Raw genomic sequence first — 27697 nt, forward strand, 5'->3', positions numbered from 1 at the left:
TGTCTTCTAATTGCATGAAGCGTTGAGATCTACTGTCATCTCGATTTTTTTTGTCACAAATGGGATTAGTGGTTTTTTCGGAATACAAAGTAAAACGTATGGTTTACTGCCGATGAAAATGGTCATCTCGATTTTTCATACGGGACTTCCTGCGCAATGTTGATTTAAACGATAAATTACCCGTTAAGCGCTTTAAGGCACTCCTAAATCATGTGCGATTGAGCTGAAATTCTGCAAAGGTAATTTTTTTTGGACAGTAAACATAACGTGGATGATTTCAAATTTTCAAATTTGATGATAAAAATTTTCCCATACATCCATTGCTACCCTAATATATAAAATATATAAAATCGAAATAATTTCAAGATAAAAAATAATACACCTATAATAATCTTTTGTATAAGGTTTTATAAATGGCAAGAGAGTGGGGGATCTACGAATATTGAGATCTCCGATAGTGAAAATAATAACTCTCCCTCGTTTACGAAAAAAGGAACTGTTTTTTTTTGCCCAAACCGAATGGCAAAACCATGAAGGTCGATCGGATCATGACAGACCTGGCAAGATACAAATCCGGAACCGAAATTTTTTATGTTACACCAAACAAACTGCGAGTTGTCCTGAGTGACGGCTTGAGGTTTTCCTCCAAGACTTTGACGTAGGATTCACCAGCCATATTCCCATTGATATTGACAAGATTGACAACCCCATTCCAGGAAAGACAGCCCCACACAAGCAATGATCCTCCCCGTGATGAACTGCTACTTGAGTAAATCTGGATAGCAGACGTTCTGACTTCAGCGAACTCGTTACTGACGTTTCTTCGTTTTGAGAGTTTCTACTTCCTCCGGAACATCAAACTTGTTATCGGCAGTGAAGAACAGTAGCCCCGGAAGCTGCCGGAACTCCGCCTTGACGTAAGTCTCATCATCCATGATGAGACAATGAGGCTTCGTCAGCATCTGAGTGTACAGTTTCCAGGCCCGTGACATTCCCAACGAATTTTGCCGTTCGTCACAATTTGAAACCTTCTGCACTTTGTACGTATGCAGTCTTTCCCGGTCCTTGGTTCTCTGAACGAAAGACTTGGACAGATTCAACTTTTTGGCTAAATCCCTGATCGAAGCATTGGGATTCCGCTTGAACGCTTCAAGACACTTTCCTGATCACTAATAGACCATCCATTCTGACCGCATTTCTTCTTCCGTTCGATGCTCAGTGTTTCGTAGTAACGTTTAATCACACGACTCACAGTTTTGAGGACTTTCCAGGAGCTTGTGCAAAATCAATACACGACGATGATTTTCGGGTGACATCGTTTTTTCCAATTTTCGAAAAACTGTCAGCTATAAAAATTCAGTGTAAACAATACACTCTAAACTACTTCTATCCAAATTTTCAAGAGAAAATACTCAATGGGTAATTTTTACAGCATTTTTTCGGTGATGCAATTTTATGCGGTACGAGCTCTATACGCTAGTAGCTCTAAGAAAGAAATGGATAGCAGACAACAAATCACTTGTACGTCTGTAGGCTTCGTTGTCTTATTTTTCATATTTCCCTTGAACAGCATTATATTGCACGGATGTTTTCGCAATGGTAGACATATGCTTTTTGGTCGATTAAACTGCATATTTCTCAGAATGACAACAGAAAATCCGCAATCAATTCCTGGGGACAATTATAGTAATCGCAATGGAACGAATTTTCACCTCAGTTTCAATCGAAGAACACAGCTCTCACTTTTGGAAAATTTCTTCTTCCCATCCGGCTTGCAATGTGTTGTACTTTGATGTCACTTTTTATTCCACGAATTCAAAAACACTCCTATATTTAGACAAGGTCTCTCCTTAGAAAGCGTATGATAAAACAATCAGTTTGCTTTTTTATTATATCGTCTGCTTATTTAGAATGCACCGAATCTGTTACAATTAATTGTATTGAAATAACTCTTCAGTTCGGTGGCCCTGAAAGCGCAACTGAAAAATTCTTGTTCCCGCGAGAACATCTTTACCATCACCACTGTTTACTGGATCGATTACGCGAAAGCGATGGATGACGGTTGTCAGTATCTTTCACACAACAGCAACAGAAAATCGCAATTGTTGGCCGCAGTTATAGCAACCGAAATGGAATTAATTTTCACCTCAGTTTTCAATCGACGATCACAGCTCTCATTTTTGGAAAAACATCTTCTTCCCAGTCGGCTAGCAATGTGTTTTATACTTTGACGCTACTTTTGATTTGGAAACAATGCACAAATCCGTGGAAGTTGAAAGATCGAGTGAAAAAAAATACCGAAGATCTATTGGATAAGAATATTATAGAGCGGTCCGATTCACTTGTATCGGTGAGAAAAAAAACTGATGGACGGATTCGTTAACGCGTGGATATGCGAGCAGCAAAAAAAAGCAGTGAAATAATTACTTTCATTTTTTGCTGCTCGCGTCATTTTATCTTTCCGGAAGAGACTGTTTCCTTTTGGAACAAATTCTGATATAAAAAGACGGGTGGGTAATGTCGGGGACATAACCGGAGTGACGTAGGACTATGCAAAGGGGACAGCTTTTGTTAAATATATATTTTAAATATATTGTTTTATTTTCTTCACCTACGTGAATACCTACCTATCTACCTGAAAAATGGATTAGTTTACTGTTTACTCTTTATGAATATGTTAATGGTTCTGAAAAGAACCTTTGGTGTTGTGTTTTTGTTATCACTCGATATTCCCATCTTGTTCGGCTAAACCTTCCTGTTTAGCGATTTGTTGTCACTCGCCACAGCTTTCACAGTTGGAAAATTTCTTCCCATCCAGCTTGTGACATATTTTACAGTAAATTGCACGTCGCATTACCACCACTCAGTGCCGGATTGGAGGTAATTTTAACCTGTAATTGAACATTTGCGATGACAGTGGTACAGTGTCGACTTTCAATGTGGGATCATAATTTGGATCTCTATGTTTACAAAAATGTCCAACTAAATAAGTCACATTACATGTCCGTCCAATTAGCTAAATGTCGAACTAATTGTAGATTACTGTACTTTCAATCTGGAAACAATTTAGGAATTGGTGAAAATTGAATAATCAGGAAAGTCCCCAACTATCAATAAGCTCAGAACAACTGCCAAATTCACATACTCATCAAATCCTGGCAAACAAATTATGAAAACATCAATTTGTGTTTTATTATTATTTTGGATAATGTTTTAGAAAGCATTGAACTTTATTTCCTAAACTCTTTTTTGGAAGGTTTAATGGCCCTGAAAAGCGCCTTGTTTTATGGAATGGTTCCAATTTAGAAAACTTAGTACTCGTGGTTTTGAAAAAAACCATTTCGAACGCCCTCGATGCCGCCTTGTTCTGGATTTGCCACCAAAGCAGTTTGTATAAAGAACAAACTTTTTTCTTCTGCTACCTGATGCCGTTTTGCGATTGCGTTTGCCACTCGCCATTCGCTGCAACTGCCTGTTGTCTTGATGTCCACCGAACCGAATGTGTTATGTTCCGAATGCAGGTTTTCTTATCGTCGCGAGCAGCTTTGCCAGCTAACTCGATCACTCCAGCGGCCGAAACTATATAACGCCGGCTAGGTGGACTGGTACACAGGTACTAACGCGCTCGACCTAGCTACCTTTTCCGGTGCAATTGGCGGATACACCTACGGGAAATTGCAGACCACCACGGTTCGAGCGAGATTTTGCCTTTCCCTTCACTTTTCCTCCTTTGCCATATCCAACCATGGCTGCTTGTGTTGGTTTGTTGATGTGAGGTGATGCGAAACGATGTGGTGTACGGTTCGGATGAGAATGATCGTTACGGCAGCGGAGCGGGGATTTTTAAGCTGACTGGCTGGCTCGAGAATTACGCATGTGTGAGACTGCGACCAATGTTTCCCTCATTTTTTTCTTTTTCCTTTCCAATCGTGCTTCATTCTATTTCGCTGCTGCTCTGGTTGCCCGTTTTGGTCGGTACGATTTGAGGAGCACAAAATGGACCAATCAAAAATGGGCACATAGTGTATTTGGACAATGCTTGATATTTCACAATTATTCAATTATTTATCTCAAGAAAAATGAAATGTTATTCGTTATGATAGATGCGTAGATATATTTCCTATCAATTGATGCAAAAACCTTTGCGATCTATTGAGAAATGCTCGAGTTATAAGCGTTCCAAATCTTGCATTTTTTCCTACTTGTTCAGTGCCTAGATTTCCATTTCACCCTCTATATCTTCCGGTTAGACGTAGTCCTACGTCAAAACTTGACCTGAATGTTGATATTTATATTGAAGAACACACAAGTTTTATCCCACTCCCAGTTAGCTCAAATATGATTTTGAAAGTTTTAGCCATTGTTCAGAAAAGGTCCATGTGTCTTATTGAACAAACGTCGACCTGAGTGTCGTTTCATCATTCAGTTTGTTTGACGCCATTTTGATAAAAAAAATTTTGATCCATTCGGAAACGTGTTACAGCAATTCGTTTTTCGACATTTACGGACCCGTGTGTCGTTTAACTCAGAAATGTTGTTTCACTACCTATATAACTACAAATAAACAATTGATATATCTTACCGTGAGCTAATCCGGTTCGAAGGACCAGAAAATGGAAGACTTTTCACAGCTGTTCCACAGATATGATCCGCTGCCGTTGAAATCCACAGGAAAGAAACATTGATAAAGCTGACGCGCATGGGAAGTAAAATTGACGTAGGAAAGTACGTGAATAGAGGGATGTATTTAGACATATTATTTCAACATATTATAACACTCTTCTTATGATCTATTCTATATCGATCTGTCCACTTGCAGAATGCGAACCGCAACACAATCATCCGACACATCGTGACCAGCATCATCACCAGCGAAACGCTGTACGTCGAGTGTCTGAACAAGATGAAGCAATACATGAAGGCGATACGGGCCACGCTGACCACGTCACAACCTGTGATATCCGAGGAGGAATTTCAGACGATATTTTTCAAAATCGAAGAACTGCACGAAGTGCACTCGGAATTTCTGAACGAACTGCGCGTGAAGTTGCAACCCCTCCCCGATGGGGACGAACTTTGCGTGGGAGAGGTATTCCGTCGACTGGCCGCGCACATTCACCTGTATGGCGCCTTTCTGCACAACTATGGGCGTGCGATCGACACGGTTAAAAAGTGCAGCACCCACAGCCAGCAGTTTAAGGAGATTGTCTCGAACATTGTTTTCAAGAATCAAAACGAGCAGTCGCTATCGCTGGAGGAATTGCTCCACAAACCGGTGGCCCGAGTGCAAAAGAACGCCTTAGTGCTGGAGGACTTGCTCAATCAGACCCCGGAACAACACCCCGATTATCATCCGCTGCGACAAGCGTCGAAATCGATTCGTAATTTTCTGTCGGAATTCAATGTCGTACAAACGAAATCGATGTTTCCGGTAAGTGTACTTCATACATGCACATTGCAATTTGGTCACCATTTTTTCTGTCTTCATTCCAGAGCGATGATAAAGCACTACGTCGGTTGGTGAAAAACTCCTTCATAGTGGAATTGGCGGACGGTCACCGCAAGCTGCGGCATCTGTTCCTGTTCAACGACGTTATAGCGTGTGCCAAATATAAGGCAGCCGGTCGGGACCGCAATGGGTTCGAGTTCGAACTGAAGTGGTTCATACCACTGCGGGACATAGTCATATGCGAGGAATCGGCGAACGATCCGAAGGAAACCAGTCCGATCAACATTGTGCACCTGAAGTCGCAAGCATGCACCGTGCGGGATCAGATCATGATGGACGAGAAGGAGGAAAAGAAACAGCGAACGAGTGGGTCGCGGGCTGGCGACAAGCACCGCAAAAAACTGGCCGATCTCGAGGCCCAACTAGTGCTGGCGTCACCGAATTTGGTGTTCAAGATAGGCAACAAGACGGCGGGAAAAACGATGACTTTCTTCCTCAGCTCGGACTTTGAGCGGACGCAATGGATCGATTCGATACTGACGCTGCAGGTAACTGATATGAATCATCATATATTAGAAAAAAATCTACTGAGAAAATTACTCAAAACTCGTGTATACTGCCGTTCTACGCATAGTCGTCCCATGTTACTTTTTGACAATTTTCACTTTTCTTCATAAAACGATGTTTCTATCCATAATCTTCTGGAAAAACACGAAAAAACGGTTGTGTCCCATTCACCCGAATTCCATTCACCTGAAACACGTTTATCCGAATGTAACGCATACCCGAATGTAACAAATACCCGAATGCAACATATACCCGAATGGACATTTACCCAAATGAACTTTTACCCGTTGCAACGTTTACCCGAATGCGACATTTACCCGAATGAAGAAGGAAAAATTTCGACAAATCAGTTTATGTGTTTTGTCGAATCTGCTGTTAGGAAGTTACGAAGTAAACTGAGAAATTGTAATGAGGAAATTCGAAAAAGATGTTGAAGACTTCGCTGTGTCATTTTTAGAAATTAGTGTAGACACAATTGACATGCTGTCTTCCTTCCTTTCCGTATTGCTCTTTAAGACCAAGAGATCATTCAGAAATGAGCATGGGTTATGAAATATTCCGAAAATTAAACAGGTAACTTTTACATAAAATCTTTTAATGAAAATGTGAAAAGAATAGATAAGAAAAAATGGTACTTACGTATTTGCCGCCGCAGCGCAATTTTTATCATGAGTTTATTATTTCGTGATGAAATTTATTTTAAGATCAATGTAATGGGGGCGAAGTCCCGATTTAACGAGGATAAGGAATCGAGGCGGCACCAAGCCGCCGAGGTGACGCAATCCGAGTAGGCTGCCGACCCAGCGTCGGAAGCGGCGGCCTATCGCAAGCAAACCTGTGTTCCACCGATTGCCCGGTTTGTTTGAAAAATAGGAGACGATCCTTTAGTCAGGTCCGACCGAGCGTTAGCGAGCGTCGGACTGCATACGTTTACCTGGTGCATTAGGTTTGCCCGGTTAATCATGCAAACATGATGCACCAGATAAACGTATGGCGTCCGACGCTCGTAAACGGGCTGTGTCATCCTCAAGAATGGATGGACTTAATAATACGTTATAAAACTGCATTCTTTCACTTTTCATTATTTTGAAAAGGATTTTATTCAATGCCAGTATTTCTCAAATTGTGCTTCCCACGAAAAATACTTTTTGAATGGAAATGAAAGTATGAGACAAATATGATCTTTATATAACACTGATCAGAATTAAATATACAAATACAAATACAAATACAAATATAGTAAAATTTGTGTATTATTTGAATATATCCTTCTTTTGGGTAAATGTCGCTTTCGGGTAGATGTTACATTCGGGTAATTGTTACATTAGGGTAACTGTCGCATTCGGGTAAATGTTACATTCGGGTAATTGTTGCATTCGGGTAAATGTCGCATTCGGGTAAATGTCGCATTCGGGTAAGTGTCAATTCGGGTAGATGTTACATTCGGGTAGCTGTCGCTTTCGGGTATTTGTTACATTCGGGTGAATGTCTTTCAGGTAACTGTCATTCGGGTGAGTGGGTTTCGGGTAAATGTGACACAATCCAAGAAAACTTATAGTTTGTTCCCACGAATCCGATTGAACGAAGACTGAAAACATGTTAACTTTGAAAAATCATAACATAAAAACGAAAAATAACACATCTCTGATTTTTGGATATGTTATGTAAAAAACCTCAGGTTTCAAGAATAAATATAAAATAGTTACTTTTGAACTACTAGACTCTAGTAGTTCTAAAGTTATTGATTTTTGAAAAAAGGCATTTTTGGAAAAAAAAAAGAGGAAAAAGTTGATTTTTCGGACAACCCTAAAATGGAAATGGTTACATTCGCTAATTGAGCGAAAAGGGATGACGCGTTATAACTGGTCCGGCATGTAAAACGTCAAATAATATCGAAGGGAACTTCAATGAATTGTTTGATTCACGTTGACAATGAAATTGGATAAACAAAAGGATTCCAATGGAAGTTTCGCATTGAGTGCGACAACAGGTATGAAATATAATTTGATGAAATTATTTTTCTGTAATTGAATCAATGTTTTTGTCATGCGAAAATAATGTCAATTTTCATAAAATTTCAAATCACATTCGAATGCCCCTCACAGCAAATCTTCCATTTGAATATGGTGTCGATTGTTTACGAAATTTTTCTTTTTAACTGATCCCAGGACCAGCTAACGTTCGCCCAGTTAAAACGCAGACCAGTTAAACCAGGACCAGTTAGCGAACGATTACATGATTACATGATATACATGATCTGCATGCAATACAAGAAACCTTTCAAACCGCTACGATAAGAAACGATTGTCCTAATACGCTTGAAAATTTCCATAAATTCGCTATAAAACCGTGGCACTCAACGTGTTAAACAACGAACGTGTTAGGAGAGAGAGGAAGCGTGGCTGTAATTTCTTGCTAGGTCATTTTTGAAATACTTTTCCGTTTTCCAGCGCGCGAAAAGCACGGAAAGTAATAAACACACTTTCGTGCTGGGTGACTAATGTTATTTATTACGGTTGGGTGACCGTGTTTTATTACTTTGGGACAGTGAGGTGTCTGGTTGCACTATAAGGAATGGAAATCTATGATGTTGGACAACAGTGTGTGGGAAAGGAAAAATGTGCTAAGGGATAATGAGTTTTCCCGTTACAAACGGAGGCCTGGTTCCAGTTACTCGACGATGCGATCGTACGCGATTGTAAACGGCAGCTGAAGGTAAGACGGAATGCGGAGGGAAAGGTGGCTGCATTCTTCCGGGCTTTGGACCGGGAGGTCGGAGCAACGGGCCAGACAGTGAAAACAAGTGTAGATGGACATCATCATTTGGAAACGTAAGTCAATACCGGTCGTGTCGGAATAACAAGTTGTGACCCAGAAGCAATGACTGAAAGTGATGGAGAATGATTTTTTCCTGGCGAAGCGGAAAACCGACTTGACGTATTTAACGCTGAATGATGGCAACGACTGGCAGAGACCCGGCTACTAACGTCTCCTACCAAGGAGGTGAGTTTCGACGTGAAGTACATATCCCATATCAAGTCCCCAAAGAAGATGCTTCTGTGGTTACCATCAGCGAAAAGGGGATGTCAAAGCCGCTCTTCCCCCGTTCGGGATTCATGGTGAACGGAGAGATTTACATTACAAAGTGATAAGCACCACATGTTCATCCGGATGAACATGTGGTATTTTGGCCAGACCTGACCTCCGTCCATTACGCGAAGAAGTCGCTAGAAGAGATGAACCACTTGAAGATAGATGTTGGGGAGGGGAGGTAGGCGGTTCGAGGTTGGTCTACTTACTGTTTGTTAGAGGTACGAGTTGCGTTACGTACGGGATGGAGATGGTCCAGAATCTTTATTTCAGCGTTACGTAATTTGTGAACCACGTCTTATACTGAAGCATAGAATTTATCAGTCCAATTTTGTGGTATATTTTGAGGAGAAAACGATAGAGGAAATATAAGTTTCCAACATTCCTGAATTCACAAAAGTCACAGGAGGGTTGTGTCCAAGACACGACCGCATAGTTGACGTAGGATTCCGTTAGGCTATCTGCTGCATGCTGATTTTGGATATGTTTGAAGAATTACATTGTTAAACTCTTCGATAATGATTTGGATCTGTTTTGTCTGGTTACAATCATTATCGAACACAAGTTTTCTCGCCAAAAAAAAAAGAGTTACTTTAGTATGGAGAAAATATATTTGAATTGGAAAAGGTAATTTAATTTATAATTTTTTATTTTCTGACTGTTTATTCAACCCATTTCCTTTTCGCTTTAACCCTAACGGAACACGATGCTACATGCCTCAATGCGAATTTCAATTGGGCTAACAGCACCCAATACGATATGTAGAGCATATGTGAAATCACTTTTTCGAATACTCCTCCATTTTTCCAATTTTGCTCGTCGCATGAACTTTCCTTGGGGGAAAAAAATCGTTTGATATTTCAAGTCATGTTAACACAATAGCTACCAAATACAATTTTACACTTACAGTTGTGCTAAAAGTTTCACAATACATGATCGGTCATTGATATGAAATTTCACGAAGCAACCAACATAAAAGTTCCAAATTTAAATTTTATTTATATTCTATCAAGCATAAGTTCTATTCAGTTCATTGAAATATCATTCTTCAATCAACCCATCGAAAGATTCTTATTGGAACGAAAATAATGAAAAAAACACTCGTTCATGACTCCCAACTTATTCGCCAGCACGTATGCAATCAGCAATGTCCACGCTAGTTACAATTAGCGATATCCATTTGTGCGCGTCGTTAGTTAAACTATCGACCACGAAGGTATTTACATGCTGATTTCCCCCAGACACCTTGGATTTGAAATCTCTGTTAGGGAATACATGTCGGTGGGAAAAAAAGCTCGCCCTTCTTTCATGTATTTGCAATGCCGATTTCCCCCAGGCAGCTTGGTTTTGATGTCTCTGTTAGGGAACACATTTCGATGGGAACAAAAGCTCCCTCTACTTTCATTTGTTTGCAATGCCGATTTCCCTCAGGCAGCTTGGTTTTGATGTCTCTGTTAGGGACCCGCCGCATATGTCGTCAATTTCGACCAATCAGAAGTGGCTATTTCCGTTAGGATAGGGGTTGAAATTTTTCAATTGTTCGATAGTAAGTTTCATGACATATATTATTTTATTCAATGTAAAAAATTGTTATGGAGTGCCGAAATTGATTTGCGCAAAAATCTCATCAATCCATCTTGAAATGACTGAGCAATAAGCCTTTGAAATTGGACAATTTTCACGGTGCGCTCGATTTTCGATTTTCAATTTGTACCCCAATATGTTCCCGAAAGACGTAATCCTACGTCAAAAACTGTTAATTTCTACCATGCTTTTTAAAGTAACCCATGTGATTTTACCCTTTTCTTTCAGCAAATGTGCAACCTTCCCGGCCAGGTTCCCGTTCAGATTTACGACCTGCAAGCTTGGATCACGGCCTGCCAGGCGCTCATCAAGACCGAGATGGGATCGTACCTGATGCGAAATGCACGCGACGAGAGTCTACTGGTGGGCGATCTGCACCTTACGATACAGGCACTAAGCGGATTCGAGCAGCCATGCGACCTGTTCATCTGTGTGGAAATCGACTCCTATGGGCACTACTTTCGCAAGGCGAAAACGAAGCTGGTTTGTCGCAGCGCGACACCCAACTGGAACGAATCATTTGTGCTAGAGCTCGAGGGAAGCCAGAACCTGAGGATACTGTTGTACCAGGACGATGTGCAGAGGCCCATCCTGAGGGCGAAGCAGATTTTGAAGGTATTTTGAAGCACGAGAATGTCCGTGAGTGATTGACATATATTGATTTTCCTCACAGCTAAGCCGCCAATGGCTCCAGGAAGCTCCGATAGCCAAAGCCGTGAAATTGTCGGAAACGCTATCATTGAATACAGTGATTCGGTTCGTTCCCGGCGAGGTGACATTGAGGAGGGTTCCAACGTCGAAACCTGGGGCTCTGTTTGGTGCCAAACTGCAGCAGGTGATCAAGTGAGTCCCTTTTCTCTGTTTATTTCTTATAGACTTAGTTTGTCACACAAAAATATCTTATCAAGGCGAGAAAAACGAGATATTCCATTCATCGTGAGTGCATGCGTCCGGGAGGTTGAACGCCGGGGCATGTCCGAGGTTGGTATCTACCGGGTGTCCGGCTCGGCGTCCGATGTGGCCAAGCTGAAAAAATCCTTCGAAACAAACGCTTACGAGGCCGAACAGCTGCTCAAAGAGGTGGACATCCACTCGGTAACCGGTATACTGAAGTCCTATCTGCGGGACCTGCCGGAAGCCCTCTTCACCGACCAGTATTACCCGAAGTTCTTCGAAACCTTCAACCAGCATTCGAATCTGAACGAAGCATCGCGCATCGGCGCCCTGCAGCGGATTTTCGCCGAACTGCCCCAACCTAACAAGGCAACCATTGGTCTGCTTCTGGATCATTTGATGAGGTAAGTAACATTATTCTCTCGTGATGCTGCATACTTACCTGTGTGGAATCCTCCAGGGTGCACCAACAGGAGATCGAGAACAAAATGTCGTTACACAACCTGGCGATGGTGTTCGGGCCGACACTGCTCCGGCCGGGACCCTCGGCCATCAAGCAAAAGGACCTGCTGGAATCCAGTACCGCAGACGTGATGACGCAGGCTGGAATACTCTACAGCTTCCTTCAAGCCAGACTGAAGTGAATTTGGGACAGGAGAGTATACACACACACACATTTGCTGCTGCTGACATTGAACGGAATAATAAGGGTATATTTGCACCGTTTAGAATTTCTACCGTATTACTGATAGTATTTATTGCGAATCGAGCGAACGTAGTGGAATTGAATTTGGGGGGAATCGTCGGAAAGCATTTTGGGATGCTGCGGGGAAGTGTGCGAAATCGATTCATTTATTGGAGAGAATGGGAGAGAATGCTGCTAGATTTTTGTTAACAAACTTTCCATTTTGTCTGTAGAGAGAAAATCGCGTAGTTTAGTTTTTGCTTAGTTTGTGTATTCTATTACTTTTAAGTGTGCTGAAAGCAACGTTAATTTTAGTGATTCTGACTAAGGTTTTGCAAAATAAGTGTAAAATATTATTCTACTCTAGAAAGCTTCTCAATCGAGGGGGCGATAAATGTTTTGGTTGGCCTTTTGCTCAGCTAGCTGCCTGCGGGAGGCAACCAAAATTAAGTCATTCTCGCCTTTCCGTAGAGAGATACAGTTTCTGTGTACATTTGCTTCCTCTGTACATATTATTAGTTGATGTTAGGTTTGTTAGTTTTTAGTCAAACTGATGAGTCATGTTTTCGGCAGCTACAATCGATGGCTTCCGAGTCGTTTGGTTGGTTAAAAAGTCGTCCGGAGGGGCGATAAATGGTGAGCGAAAAGTACATTCACTTTACAATATCGTTACAAAAGCATATATTAATCGTGTGTATCCATCATTGAAAGTATAATTATACACATTGGGTTATAATTAGTGTATTCTAACTTTTCAAACGTTAGCCAGGACCGACCACACGGGAACTTGTAGACTTTAGCGCGGTGGCAATACAATCAAATATTCGCTATAAATAGCCAAACCAATTGAACAAACTCATAAACAACACACATTCACCGCTTGCGGAATCCAATCTTTATATACAACAACATATGAACAACATATGATGATAAAAATTATTATGATAGAGGAAATGTTTATTGACGACAATGGGTTTTTGTTTCTGCGAGCTCTACAACACAAAGGTATTGAATATTCCCAGCAGAAACGAAAAAAAAGCATTACGTAACGTGTAAGACAACAACACAGTTCTTTACTGAATTTATCTTGTAGGATTTTCCCCTTCGATTATGAAAAACCGAATAAAAGTGATCTTTCGTATTGTGAAATTGAAAGTTGCTGCGTCGTTGCGGAAATAGCGTTAAAAAGAAGGCCATGGAAATTATCAAATAAATGTTAACTCTATCCTGGTGAAGTTTATTTGCATGTATAAAACTATGGGCTTGTTGAAGTTGCTTTTAAATTTTCATCGACTGGTCAGCTGTTACATGCTATTATGTCTATGTCGTCAACAAACTCTTGAAGTAAGGGTACTGTGAATGTTCTCAAAACTCAGCAGCACATAAAATCACCGGAAGCGATTCATCAGCAGAAGAAACTATCCAAAACAGTGCGGAATGGTCGTCCACAAGATTTGGATGAAGACTGCAAATTGATGTCTCATCAACTCGAATCAACTATATTTAGAACATTTAGAATGAACACAAACTACATACTACAACAATTTCAATGCACACATTATAGCGAATTGTTTTTGAGGTGAGTTCAGCTATTTTATTGTTATGAGTTTCGGAAATTACGTGACACAACAAATAACAATTTTTAAGTGATGACCATGTGGTAGTGTGCAATTAGGTAAGTTCTATTTTATGCGTTACAAAAACAATGGTTTGTGTGCCAATAAAAACGTTCATTTCGAATTTCAAAAAGTTAAAGTAAATTGTTCACCACCTCGAAAAAATATCATGTGCAAAATTTCAGCTCAATTGGACTTAAGGCAGTACCGTTTTGTCTCATATTCCGAACACTTAAGCTTTGATAGCCATTAAACAGTGTCTCATTACTCAAAATGGTACTCTTTCGCGAAATTAATTTGATTTTTGGATACAATAGAGCCTTCTTTTTCACTTGACTACAATAAAATTGATTCATAGTGAAAAACTAAAAATATGTTTAATCATTTTTGTCTTAAATTCCGAACACAATTTTTATCACTGACTCATATTCTGAATACTTTTGTCTCAAATTCCGAACAGCAAAAATGCTTTTTTTCGAAAAAAAATTATAACTTTTAAACTACTGGACCGATTCATATAATCGATATATCAAATTAAATTCTATTAGCTAGTCTTCTTTGGAAAAATGTAATGCTCGCAAAAAAAATGGTTTTTGCTTTTGTAATTATTGATTGTATTTGTTTCTTATAGTTTACGTGGTTCGAGACCAAGGGCGCTATATCGGTATCGAAACCTGTAAATGATGCTAAAATGAAGTCTACAACCCAAAGAATGTCAGGGTACTGAATATTAAATTATTTACAATATTAAAGTTCAGTAAATTCACATTTAAAAATGAAGTGTTCGCAATTCGCAATCATGCGTAGAAACTTGATTCATATTCCGAACACTAATTTTCATGAAGATTTCTGCATTTCATATAATTTTATTCCATCTATTTATTGTAGATTCTTACCATTTCTAGCACTTAACATGAAAACAACAAACAATCTGTTGAAAAAACCACAAAAACTGAAAAAATAACCATGCTTGCTTTTTTGCAGAATTTGCTAACGCAAACATCTAATCATTGGTTTTGACTGTCACTTTTTTGTTAATGCCCTATATTACAAATAATAGGCTGTATCAATACTGGTAAATGATGTTAAAATAATGGCTATAACCCAAAGAATTTTAGGGTTTTGATTATTCAATTATTTATAACATTAAAGGTCAGTGAATTTACATTTCAAAATGAAGTATTCGGAATTTGAATCATGCGTAGAAACTTGATTCATATTCCGAACACTACTTCAATATTAATTTTCATTAAGATTTCTACATAAAATATCATTTTTTTCACCCATTTATTGTAGGTTCATACATTCTCTAGCACTTACCATGAAAAAACAGCATACAAAATAGTTGAAACAACTACAAAAACTGAAAAATGGACGATGCTTGTTTTTTTGCGGAATTTGCTAACGCAAACATTTAATCATTGGTTTCGACTGTCACTTTATTTGCAAATGTCGAATATTATAAATTGTAGGCTGTATCGATACCTGTAAATGATGTCAAAATGAAGCATATACCTCAAAAAAATGTCTGTGTTTCCATTATTCGAACTTTTATAACATAAAAGTCAAGTAAATTTACATTTAAAAATGAAGTGTTCGGAATTTGACACTGTTCGGAATATGAGACAAACCGGTATTCTGGTCTAGATCAATACTTTTTTCATTCATATTTCTATAATTTAAGCATTCAAGAATATACCCTAGAAATGACTTATCGAAAAGCCTATAATTTACCGAGTTAAGCCATCTTAGTTATGCGGTCTGATCAAGTACGGCCATAATAATGAACTTCAAAGGCGTTTTTTTCTCGAAACTAGTTTTTTTCAAACTGGTGAATTAATTAGGCAAGTAGCAGTTAATCGTCATCACACCCCTTTCCCCTAGAGCATTTTTTTTTTAATTTAAATCGTATATTTTTACAGACTCAGTTACATAAGTTTAAAGGAGCCAAACTCCTCCCCTAGAGCATTGATGAGACTGAAATAAAATCGTGGGGCATATGATGTGACTATTAACTATGGATAACGGAAATCCGACGTGTCCTACGATTTTATTTTAGTCTCATTTTTTTTGCATATTTGTTGTTTTCGTTAGCAAAGTGGCTAAGAGCATTGTCCACAGTTGTTACCAATTTACAAAGTGTAAACGATTGAAAATCTCCGGAAAGTAATGAAAACGGAACGATATAGGTACGCTGCATTGATTTAATACTTTTGTCACATCTTTTCATTGAAAATTCGATCAGTTATCATCGAAACAAACATGGCTGGAAACAAGGACAGCAATATTTCTACTTGTTTCTTATTTTACCTAATAGATTTCATTTGCTATCTTGCGATGAGTAAAACAGACGCCGATCAGAAACGCATGCAACGCACGAAAATAGCGGACGCTGTGGAAATGGTGAAAACCGGATGTTCCGTTCGAAAAGCGGCCAAATTACATGGAATTCCGTCCTGGAAAAGCAACCGTTCTCGATGCCACGGGAGAAGGACGAATAATTGAATGGCTGCTAGCCAAAACAAAAGCGGGATTCCCCTTGGACAGGAAGAGATTACTGTCAAACGTAGCACATTATGTTCGAAAATTCATTATTCATTAATCATTAATTAATTAATTTCATTAATTAATTAATTAAATTCATTAATCGGCATCCAGAAATATCAGGACGCGCTTCAAGAGTATTGAAGCATCGTGCGGCCATTTCCCTGCAACAAATCAGGAGCTGGTTTCACGAAATTCGTGAGTATTTCGAAGAAGAGGCGCTGTCCAATTTTTGAAATTTTCGGAACAGATATTCAATTTGGACGAAACAGCGATACGTACAGTACCTTCAAAAGAACTGATTGCGGCCAAAAAGATGTCCACGCAAAGGTAGGTCTGGCAGTTAGTGCCAAGGTTGATGCTATACCCGTTCAAATCCAGGATGCCAAAAGAGATCTGGCAGAGATTACCCGAAAGCTGGGTCGCTGCAAGAACGGAATCGGGTTGAATAAACCGGTACATATTGTTCCTGTTTCTCAAGGATGTTTTTCATCCTTGGCTTGTCCAGCAGAAAATGCCGTTTCCTGTCATACTCTTTCTAGATGGACATAAGTCACATGTCTTTAAATTTAAATTTGGAACTTTAATGTTGGTTGCTTCGTGAAATTTCATATCAATGACTGATCATGCATTGTAAAACTTTCAGCACAAGTGTAAATGTAAAATTGTATTTGGCGGCGGTTGTGTTAAAATGACTTGAAATATGAAACAATTTTTTGTCACCCAAGGAAAGTTCATGCAACGAGAAAAATTGAAAAATGAAGGAATATTCGAAAAAGTGATGTCCCACATGCTCTACACATCGTATAAGGTTTGTTAGTCTAATTGAAATTCGCATTATAATTGAAATTATAATTGAGAATTACCTCTTCCATTTCAAATATGTTTTCTCTATAATGAAGCAACACGTTTTCTTCTGGTGAGAAAAATTGATAACTGTGTTCGATAATGATAATTATCTTATACACGGCCTGATTCTACGCGGCGTGTGAGGTGAGATGACAATTGTCACATCACCATCACGCAACTCTCCTCACTCTATTCCTACAGTCGTTTCGGATGCCGTGAGAGGTTCATTTGATGTATGTGAGAGGATGAACAGCAAGTGACAAGGCGTTCATTCTGCTGGTTGCCAAATCTGATCAGAGATGCCACATTCGCACATGTGTTCACGAATTTGTAGACATTTAACTTTTATCATAACCTTTTATTCCTGCTGCAGGCTATTTAAAATAGTGACAAAACATTATTGATTCCATATGATAAACGAAGCTGGTCAGTATGTCAGACATTAGCACATATTTACAAATATTTCAGATTTTTATCGCATATATTTGAGAAAAAACATCTGGCATCCCAGAATTTTATTTGTTTCGCTCAGAGAGGTCAGATATTTGTTTTGCTGCAGTCAGTACCGTATCTATAGATCTGATTTAACCTGGCCTGTTGTTAGTGTATCAGGACATTCTGCCGAATTTGCAGGTATTTGATTTAGATTTGGTGAAACAGTTGATTGCATCCTGTAAAGTTTAGCATTTTTGTTTGTTTTGGTCGTAGTTGCTGCTGCTCTCTGCACTCTCAGTGTTAAATTGTTGCTCTGGCTCCGGCTCGGGCATATACCACGGCTACTGAAATGGATATGCAGTTCGGTGACGATGACTCGCGGATAGATAGATGAAACACAAGATCCATGTGATAGATATATTTTAGAGAAAATAAATAGATTTCATGAAATGAAAATAATTTCGGTGTGCTTATTCGTCCAATTGAGGAATAACAGACTCACTACCGCTTTCACAAAAAAAAACAATCTACTTGCAATTTGTCTTTCGTACTGTGAAAATTGAAGATAAATTGAATTTATTGATACATATAATACCATTACTATCGATTCTATACGACCCAAAAAAACACTTATTATTCCTCTTCCTTTTTTCATTTGTTTTCATGCACTGTCGACACCTCAAGACATGTCGACGATTGTCACCTAGAAATCCCAGTTCATGTGACAATCGTCACGTATATTTGAGAGCGGGAATAAAGTGAGAGTTCATTCAAGTGAGATTTCTCACGGCATACGCCTGGTGGAATCGCGTGACATAAGTGACAATTGTCATCTCACCTCACACGCCACGCAGAATAAGGCCGACAGTCAACTCTCCCTAACTCGATATCCAAGGGGACCATTGAGTTATGGAGGTATCAAGATACAGAACATTTTTTTATAATTTTTTTTTTATGCCATAAAGTGTCATATGTTAGGGTAAATGTCCCAATTATGGTATGAATTTTTTTCCAGAATCTCTCAGGAGGTGATAGACGATTATATTTCACAAAAAAAAATTTCTACGCATATGTTCGAATTTCAACGATGGCAGAGTTATAGAACTTTTTTTTTTGTTTCGGACTCTGTTGTCACAAACTGACTTTACATTGAAAAGTACGCTACATAAGCCGATTCTGTTGCTTTCATTCAAAAGATGAGAAAATTCAGTACAGGATATAGTAGTGGAACATCTAAATTAGTGGATTAAAATAACATTTTGGAAGAGGAAAATTTAAAAGTTAGTATTTTTTTAAATTTGTAATTATTAATTTCATCATTGAAGGAAAATTCGGCATCCTGAAGCAATTTTAAATAGTCTTAGATTAAACCTTATTGATATTAGAGGGTGAAAGTATTTCAATTGCATCCAATACCGGTATATCTGAAGGGTCTTTCTCAAAAAACATTAAGGCCATCCAGGCCTTGGTGTTGCTCTCGTATATCACTGGTAATGGATTCTTTATTTTGAAACATCGTAGGTTTTTACTCTTTGCATTGACCAGCAACGGTAGTTTATCGCTTCCGTCCATGTTGGTTGTGCTTTAAAGATTTTTTTTATCTGTATTATAGTGACTTTTAACACTTTTGGCTGGTTCGTCACTTTACTTCCATTTTTGGAAGAATGTCGGGAGTGAGAATTCAACTCGTGACCTTTAGCGTGAGAGGTATGAATGTTACCACTACGCCAGATGATGATGATGATGTTGAATTAAAGAGGCTTTAAACTTTTCAGTTCATTCGCCTCTAAAATCGCCAGATCGCCTCCAAACTTTGCTTTAAAGATGAGAATTCCCAGTTTCTGGGCAAATTCGCAAGCCATATCCCGAAGAATAGAACCTGAGAGAGGTACATTATTTTCTCTGGCTTGATAAGACAAAAAATCCATTGATCGCTCCAGCTTTTCGACGAAGAATAGAACCTGAGAGAGGTACATTATTTACTCTGGCTTGATACGAGGGTCACTATTTATATTTCGGGAATTTGCAACACTGATGTCATGTGAGTCCATCTGACGGTTCCATCGTAAAGTTTGACATTTTTGACGATATACGTACTCAGAACATTTTGTCATACGGACGCTATTTGTTTATTTTATATTTAGTTGAAAGTTTGGTCTCGGCAAAAAAATTGAACTGAATCGTGAACATTTTCGTGCGATGATTTTTTACGACTTTCGACGTGGATTATCACAACAAGAGTGCGTCAATCAACTTAATTTGACTTTTGGCGATGAAGCTCCATCAAAAACCACTGTGTATCGCTGGTATAGTTCGCTGTCCGACGAGTTTCGTGAAGGTCGTCCAAAATCGACTGTAGTGCCAGAAAACATCGATGCTGTGCACGAAATGATTAAGCAAGATCGTCATGTAACCTATTGTGAGATTGAGGCATCCCTAAGCATCAGTTCCACCAGCATACATGCGATTTTACATGAACACTTAGTTGTGCGAAAATTATGTTCACGTTGGATCCCACATAATTTGACAATCGCTCAAAAAAAAAAGGCTCGTGTCGATTGGAATAAATGCTTTGAAAATTGGTTTAAGCGCATGCAAAAGTGTATCGATCATCGTGGCGAGTACTTTGAAAAACAATAAAAATATATTCGCAGCTTAACTATTTGTTTTTGTTCCTATTCCCGAAATATAAATAGTGACCCTCGTAAGACAAAAAATCCATTGACCGCTCCAGCTTTCCGACTTCGACCATCCTTATATGCTTTTGGTCTAGATTCAATTTTCCGTTCCGATTCCATGTTATTTAGCTTGAACAGTGTTGATACCGTACTTTATGCAATACTGAAATCTTTTGCAGCTTCAGACCCCTTCCGTCCATACTTTTCGACCTGCTCGATGATGCTCAAACATTGCGCAATGGTTAGCGTTTTAATTGTTCGCTTCAAAAATTTTTCGTGGTTTTCCATACTTGAAAAGAAATTGCTTGATGACACGAACACTTCGACTTCACTTTCAAGAGCAATTGAAAACAGAGTTAATAACGCACAAAAAACATGTACGCGAATATCAATCGAGTTAGGGAGGTGAAAATCCATGGAAAAATGAATCAAAACCCATCGAGTAAGGGAAGCATCGAGTTAGGGAGGTATCGAGTTATGGAAAGAAGAATGCTTGTAAAATCAAAGGTGCTATGAAATTAATCGAGTTACAGAACATCGAGTAAACGGAAAGTTGACTGTTAAGGAGCCATCTCGTCCAGGGCCACAGTAGGCGGCTTACATCATATCCAATTCAACTTCGGCATCTTCTATCGTGATACGCACCATCAAACGACTAATCACCATCCCTATGTCGTCATCACTCGGTTGTAAACACTGGCGGTTGTAACACAACCAAACAAAATGGTCCTTTTCAAGGCAAGCAAATCATCATCAAAGAGTTTAACAATGCAATTCTTCAAACAAATCCAAAATCAGGATGCAACAGATAGCCTCATGAAATCCTACGTCAACAATGCGGTCGTGTCTCGGACACAACCTTCCTGTGACTTTTTCCATGTTCACCTTTGAGATGAAATAGTTTTCACTGCTAACACGACCTCTCAGATTGTTCCTGTATGCTGCTCATCGGACAATAGGCCGTATGAATAAAAACAAAAATTACCTTTACTTTACTTCATTCGAGCAGTCGAGCAGTGAGATTAAGTTTTTACTACGTTTGGTATGAATAAAAGAAACAACAAAGTATTTACTTTTCGAAAATGGATGTTTAGCTGATTTCGTATGAATAAAACAGCATTCATCAAGTATTTACTTCGTTATTATCAAGTATGCTCATGAGCATACTTTGGATCTGAAAACACATTCATTCGTTCTGATGTCATATCCGATTTATTTTTAATGCTGCTATCTTGCGCTTGAAGTTAAACAAGTTAACGATCCGCATTGATGGCATTGAGCTTCGTTTACTAGTTTAGGGGAACGTAAAAAATTGATTGATTTTCAGGCGGAATGAACACGTTTTTAAAATTTAAATTATGAATGAAAAATAACCTTTCCGTACCAATTTGGCATTCTGTTTAAATGAAAAACACTTTTGTTTGCAGGTGGTGAAAAAATCTTGTACGAAAATTGTTTTTGAAGACAACTTTATATTATAATGAAAAGTTTCAGTAATAATGTTGGAAATGTATAAACAAAGGGTTAAATAAAAGTCGGAAAAAATGCTTTAATTCATTAAATAACATGATGTGAACATTTTCATTCAAATTTTAACATTTGAAAACTGGCTTCGTGTCTTCTAATATGATAGGTATTACACTATTTTTAGAAATGTGTGTGTTAATAATATGCGGCAAAAGAATAAATGTATTCAAAATATTTTGTACCAAATAAATGGAGAGTATCGTCAAGTAGCAAGTGTATACTCAATTTTGGAATTGACTGCATATATATTTTCTGCATAACTCCGAAAAATATAGTAGACAACGCTGCTCTTTTTCGTGTTTGTTCTACCCATGCAATATACAGTTAATCGCAAAATTGAGTATACAACTCGTGTTGGTTCGTTATTGTTCAGTTTTTCGGGGTTAAAAAATAAATAACTAAATGCGACTTACATTCATCGCAAAATCGATCCATTTTACTCTCATGTAGTGATAAGAAAAAAATTGAAATGGTCACATTTCGACTTCATGTTTAAATACAAACAAAAAATCTCCAATTAAGACGTTGCAAAATTGAGTGTAAAGTTCAAGTTTTTCTTTAACCGAAAATTTAAATCAGTTCAGAAATGTTAATAGATAACAAAAATCAATCCCTTAGTATTTGGTATGGCCCCCTTTGGCGTCCAGCACTTCCTGCAAGCACCAAGATGAGATTTTTGGTCACTGTAGACGGAAGTACCTCCCAGATCTCCGCAATCGTCGTTTTGAGTTCCGCTTCGTTCCCCGGATTTTGATGGATGGTTCTTGATTTCCCACCATATATCCTCAATAGTGTTCAAGTTCGGTGATTCCGGAGGTGTTTTGAGTTGATTGGGTCTTTCCACGACAATTCATACTTATTAGCATTGTACGTGTACCAATATCTATTTCCTTCCTCTAGCTTGCCATTTTGATAAAAAAAAATCAAACATAAATGAAAAACAAAAACCATCACTTCCCAAGCAATGGTTAAGTGTCGACAACAATCATTCACGAAAAAAAAAGTACCCTAATTCGCAAAGAAACTTACTTACAAGACTAATTTGTTCGGAGAAATTTAAGGTGTACACTCAATTTTGCGATACCTAGCATAGAGATTATTTTCAATTTTTAGGAATAAACAATTAGCAGAAAGCTTTTCTCGAAATTTAATTGCACGTATAGCTAGTCAAATGTGTGAGTAATAAATATGCATCAAAAGAATCAATGTATTCAAAATATTTTATACCAAATAAATGGAAAGTGTCGTCAAGTAGCATTTGTACACTCAATTTTGCGATAGACCGTACGAGTTTTTTGAAACTAGTTAATGTACGAATGTGATGATTTTAATAACGCTCATCAGGATTAATTATAATAATACCTTCTATTCAAATATAGCTGTAAATAATATATTTGGGCAAATTTTACATTCGGGAAAATGTTGCCTTCGGGTAAATGTTCTTTCGGGTAGATGTTCTATTCGGGTACCTGTCGCATTTGGTTATTTGTTAAATTCGGGTGATTGGAATTTGGGTGAATGTATTTCGGGTAAATGTGACACAATCGCTTCTGCTGGGAAATTGAAAAAATTTAAAAAACAACAGAGATTCTTCAACACATGCCGTTTTCTATCTATCCAAAAAAAAGGAAATGTTCAGAAGTGCTTCGGCTTCACATAATCCCAATTAAATCGCCCGTGATCGATTGGGCACGGACGCGCGGCGGTCACGCTAAATATACAACCACCATACTCTTCGGTGATAATCAAAGATATGAAAACTCAAAATTCTAATCTATGACCTAGGGTGTCTGGACACCTTTAACGATAAGGGAAATATATGAAGATATGAGAAGGAATGATAGAGCAGTTTTTGATTCTGCTTACGCAAATAATGTCAGCGCTGTTTGAGCACTATACACTCATATCTTAGCCGACATACAAAAATATATTTTCCTCCTTAATAAATGCATAACAGAAACAGAACTCGTATCGCCACCATCGAATCATATTTTAACCACCGCTTTCCCGGTGTTTCCACCCTTCAGCATATCCATAAACGCAACCGGTACATTCTCGAACCCTTGGGTAACGGTCTCATGCCACTGCAGTTTCCCTTCCTTGATCCACTCCAAATTAGCTTTGATCCCCTCCATCCAGCGGTCATTCCATCGCCACACCACGAATCCCTCCATTTTAAGCTGCTTGAATACCATCTGCCGCAACGGATCAGCCACCTTTTCGATGTCGGTGTTATAGTTCGAAATCGTTCCACAAACCGCAACCCGGCCGTACAGATTCATCAATTTCAAGACCGCCTCCGAAGTTTTACCCCCGACGTTATCGAAATAAACATCCACTCCCTTGGGAGCTTTCTTCTTCAGCTCGGTATATATGTTATCCGTTTTGTAGTTGATTGTCTCGTCAAACCCAATTTGCTTCATCCACTGGCACTTCGTATCGGAACCAGCTATACCGACCGCCGTGCATCCCTTGAGCTTGGCAATCTGACCCACGAGACTACCCACGGCACCAGCGGCTCCACTGACTACCACCGTTTCACCCTGCTTGGGGGCACACAATTCCAGCAGGCCGAAGTAAGCCGTATTACCTGGCATACCGAGCACTCCGAGACCCAAACTGGTTGGGAGCGTGCCGAAATCGGGTAGCACGTAAGGACGCTCATTCTGCTTACTCCCAGCTGGGTTGCAAACGGTGTGCGTGCGCCAACCAAACTGACCAAAAATAGAAGCACCCACTGGGAAGGCCGAATTCTTGCTCTCGAGCACTTTTCCCACCTGACCGCCAATCATGAGGGATCCTTCCGGGTAGGCCATCATGTACGGCCGCATGTATGGGTCCACGCTGATGTACTCGGCCTGGGCGAGGAATTCTGAACGAAAAACCAAATCAAAACTGGACTAAACTAAACGATCGCAAAAATGCCAACAAATTTACCTCCATCCTTTAGCGCCGGGAGCTCTTCGTTCTCCAGTCTGAAGTTTTGCGCCGTAGGTTCTCCCTTGAATGCTTTTGCATAGATCCACTTTTGGGCGACTAGCCCGGACGAGCCGTAGCATCTTGCAGCAACCGCCATACCCGCCGATTGTGATATTACTGTGGATGACTCAAACGTGTGAGTTCGATAGTAATGTAACTTCGACAGCAAAACATACCTTTACTGAGCAGACCCATATTGCTGTTTGGAAGTTTTATTCGCTTGATAGTGTAATCTAAAGCCGGTGATACCGTTCTCTACGTTTGTTTCTCAGCCACTTGCTGCTGCTGTGAATGTGAGTGAATCATGATAACTCTGAGTGCCGCACAAAGCGAGTGCACTTAAGTCATGATCGCAAATATGTCCCAAGTGAGCATTTTAAGTTGTGTTTTCAGATAAAACGTGATTTCTTTTATTTTCACAAAAAAAATGCAGATTTGTTTCACACTGATTTTAGATATATTTGAAAATTACATTATTAAGCGAGTATTCTAATCTAGGAGAGCAAGGTTTTGACCGTTAATACCTCTTTACCGGCTGAATAGTGTGGTATAATAATCACTTCATTCGAAAGATAAAATGTCAAAGAGTTATATGATTGTAACTTATTGGTCCAAAAAATCATTTTAATAGCTTAAAACTTGTTTTGAAAACGGGCTATTGAAATTACAACAATCTAGCTCATTGATGATGATTGCTTTTGTGGTGATCAGAATTTTTTTCGCGAACAAAGAAGCAACTTCATGGCACCTGGAGCAACCGTCGTCGCGAATACATGCAGGCTGTGATTTCTTTTACTCGCTTGCAAATGCACTCGAGCGAAGGAGGATTTGCACATTCGCTTCCCGCGGTGCGATCGTATCAGTTTCTATTTTGCTTTCGCATGGAAGAGTCATGAGGGGATGTTCGCTTGTAAATGCGCTCGAGCAAAGGAAGATTTGCGCATTCGGTTTCAGTGATGCAATCGTATCCAAGAGCAGGGCCCGAAATCCTCGAAGGTGAAAAATGAAGACCGACTTCACTCTCATTAGCTTCGCTTCGACTAGAACTGCTTCGGCAGACGCCGTCATCAAAAAGTGAATTGACTAGAAAACGAATTGACTAGCGTTGACTAGCGAGGATGACTGAAGAACTAGTTTAGTCAGTAGTTATTCTAAATGACGCGAATAATACAAATCTTCCTCTTTATTCAACTGATCTCAATTCACGCGCAAATGACTGTTTAGCCATTTTGGCGGAGAAACTGTGTGAAATAGCCAAAAGTCATTTCCAACTGAATTCGGATATAGTCAGTCCTATCCTGACTAGCCTTAGTTGACTATGACTATTCCGAGCCCTGTCCAAGAGCAGCAGTCTCTATTCTGCTTTCGCGTGGAGTGTTAATGAAAACTCTCGTGTATCAAGAGAACAAAATAGAATTATGTATCAACCTTCATCAGTTGCTTTTGCAAAACCACGCAAACCCAACGGTTCTGTTCTGGATCACCAACAAGTTCGAAATAATTGAATTTCATGTTAATAACGATTTCATACTCATACTCATCCACTCACACATTAAAAAGGAAAACTGTCAGCAATCTTTAGGAATAATTATTCATTCATTCATTCATTGAGAACTGATGCAGATGCAATTTCAGACGAATAATTACAGAGTCAGCGGTAGTCCTACGTCTACCTTGCGGTTATATCACAGATATAACCCACTTTTAATTTTTTTCTCCATATTTCTAAAGTTTAGGCATTCAAGAATATACCCTAGAAAGAATTACTCGAAAATCTCATTATTTATAGCTATTTTAGTGATGCTATTTGTTTTTTGTTTTTTTTTGTAAAAGATAGGTAAACAAATAATGATATAATGGTTAGTTAGTTTTATTTTTTCGGAGCCCGAAAAAAAGTGCGGATTTCGTGTCTCTACACTAGAATACCCCCTTAAAACATTTTATATTTGTGTGGATATGAAGAGAGCCGGTTAGTTTGAATGGAATGAGATAATACTTGTTCGCGACAAAATCTGGACACCTAAATTTTGGAATAAAACAAGTTTGTTAGAAGTTTAATCCATGAAACAATTTTATTTCATTCATGTGTGTATCTATCTTTATAAATAAAAATGCCAAATGCCAAATGTATTGGTATGCGGAACATTCGAGGAAGGGATGGTTCGATTTGAGCCATCTTTATTTTGTTGTGTTTGTCTCTTCCTCTAGAACTATATAGCGGAGAGAAAAATAGGAATATTGAATTCCCATATGCTCTACAATTACAGCATGATAAGCGTTGTTAGTCCATTTTATGTTTGCGCTAACGAAATTGATCTTTGTTCGAAGGTGGAAATGGCTTTCAAGCGAAATAACGCACTCCCATAACGTTTGTATTCAAAAAATTGAATTATTTTCGGATGGTGATAAAAAAAACTAAAACAAATAATTGAGTTTGTTAAATTTCCCATGAAAGTTAAGTATATTAGCTTACTTGCAAAAAAAAATCTACGTTCTTGCGAGCGGCCTTCCGGCAGTTAACCGGAACATTCGCCATGGCGGGTGAAAACATTCGTGTTTTTGAGTTCTTTCTTCGTTTTATTTATCAATTCCTTCTCAGTTTTCGCGACAAAATAGTTGGAGTAGATCTTACGCTTCAGGTTTGCCCAGAAATTCTCGATGGGACGCAGCTGGGGGACGTTGGGCGGGTTCGCCGACTTGAGTTCAGCCGCTCCATTTCCTCTAACGATCCCTAAGTGTAGTGAGCCGACGCCAGATTCGGCCAGAACACCACGTCTTCGACCTTATGGTATTTCTTGAT

The 27697-nt window shown here is 39.0% G+C and overlaps 2 protein-coding genes across 7 annotated transcripts in view; one reads left to right on the top strand and one right to left on the bottom strand.

Annotated features, from left to right (window-relative positions):
• LOC129775968 (active breakpoint cluster region-related protein) overlaps positions 1-13424 on the top strand; it is a 151049-nt gene extending 137625 nt beyond the window's left edge. For 5 of the 6 annotated variants that reach the window (XM_055781314.1, XM_055781402.1, XM_055781564.1 and 2 more), the window contains 6 exons: positions 4820-5431; positions 5494-5997; positions 10919-11305; positions 11364-11533; positions 11599-11988; positions 12045-13424. In XM_055781314.1, the coding sequence (XP_055637289.1) occupies positions 4820-5431; positions 5494-5997; positions 10919-11305; positions 11364-11533; positions 11599-11988; positions 12045-12228 (2247 nt within the window). In that variant the 3' untranslated portion in view covers positions 12229-13424. Of the gene's footprint in view, positions 1-4819; positions 5432-5493; positions 5998-10918; positions 11306-11363; positions 11539-11598; positions 11989-12044 lie in introns of those variants that run through there. The other variant, XM_055781733.1, reaches the window with a different exon arrangement.
• A 10398-nt stretch (positions 13425-23822) lies between these two features.
• LOC129776998 (prostaglandin reductase 1-like) lies at positions 23823-25196 on the bottom strand. The gene is made up of 3 exons (XM_055783060.1): positions 25074-25196; positions 24856-25014; positions 23823-24790 (listed from the first exon to the last, which is right to left on the bottom strand). Exons 1-3 carry the CDS (start codon positions 25090-25092, stop codon positions 23904-23906), a joined length of 1065 nt encoding a protein of 354 aa, XP_055639035.1. The 5' UTR covers positions 25093-25196; the 3' UTR covers positions 23823-23903.
• Positions 25197-27697: the final 2501 nt, after the last annotated feature.

This window comes from Toxorhynchites rutilus, chromosome 1, assembly GCF_029784135.1.
Source record: "Toxorhynchites rutilus septentrionalis strain SRP chromosome 1, ASM2978413v1, whole genome shotgun sequence".
Taxonomy (NCBI): Eukaryota; Metazoa; Arthropoda; class Insecta; order Diptera; family Culicidae; genus Toxorhynchites; species Toxorhynchites rutilus.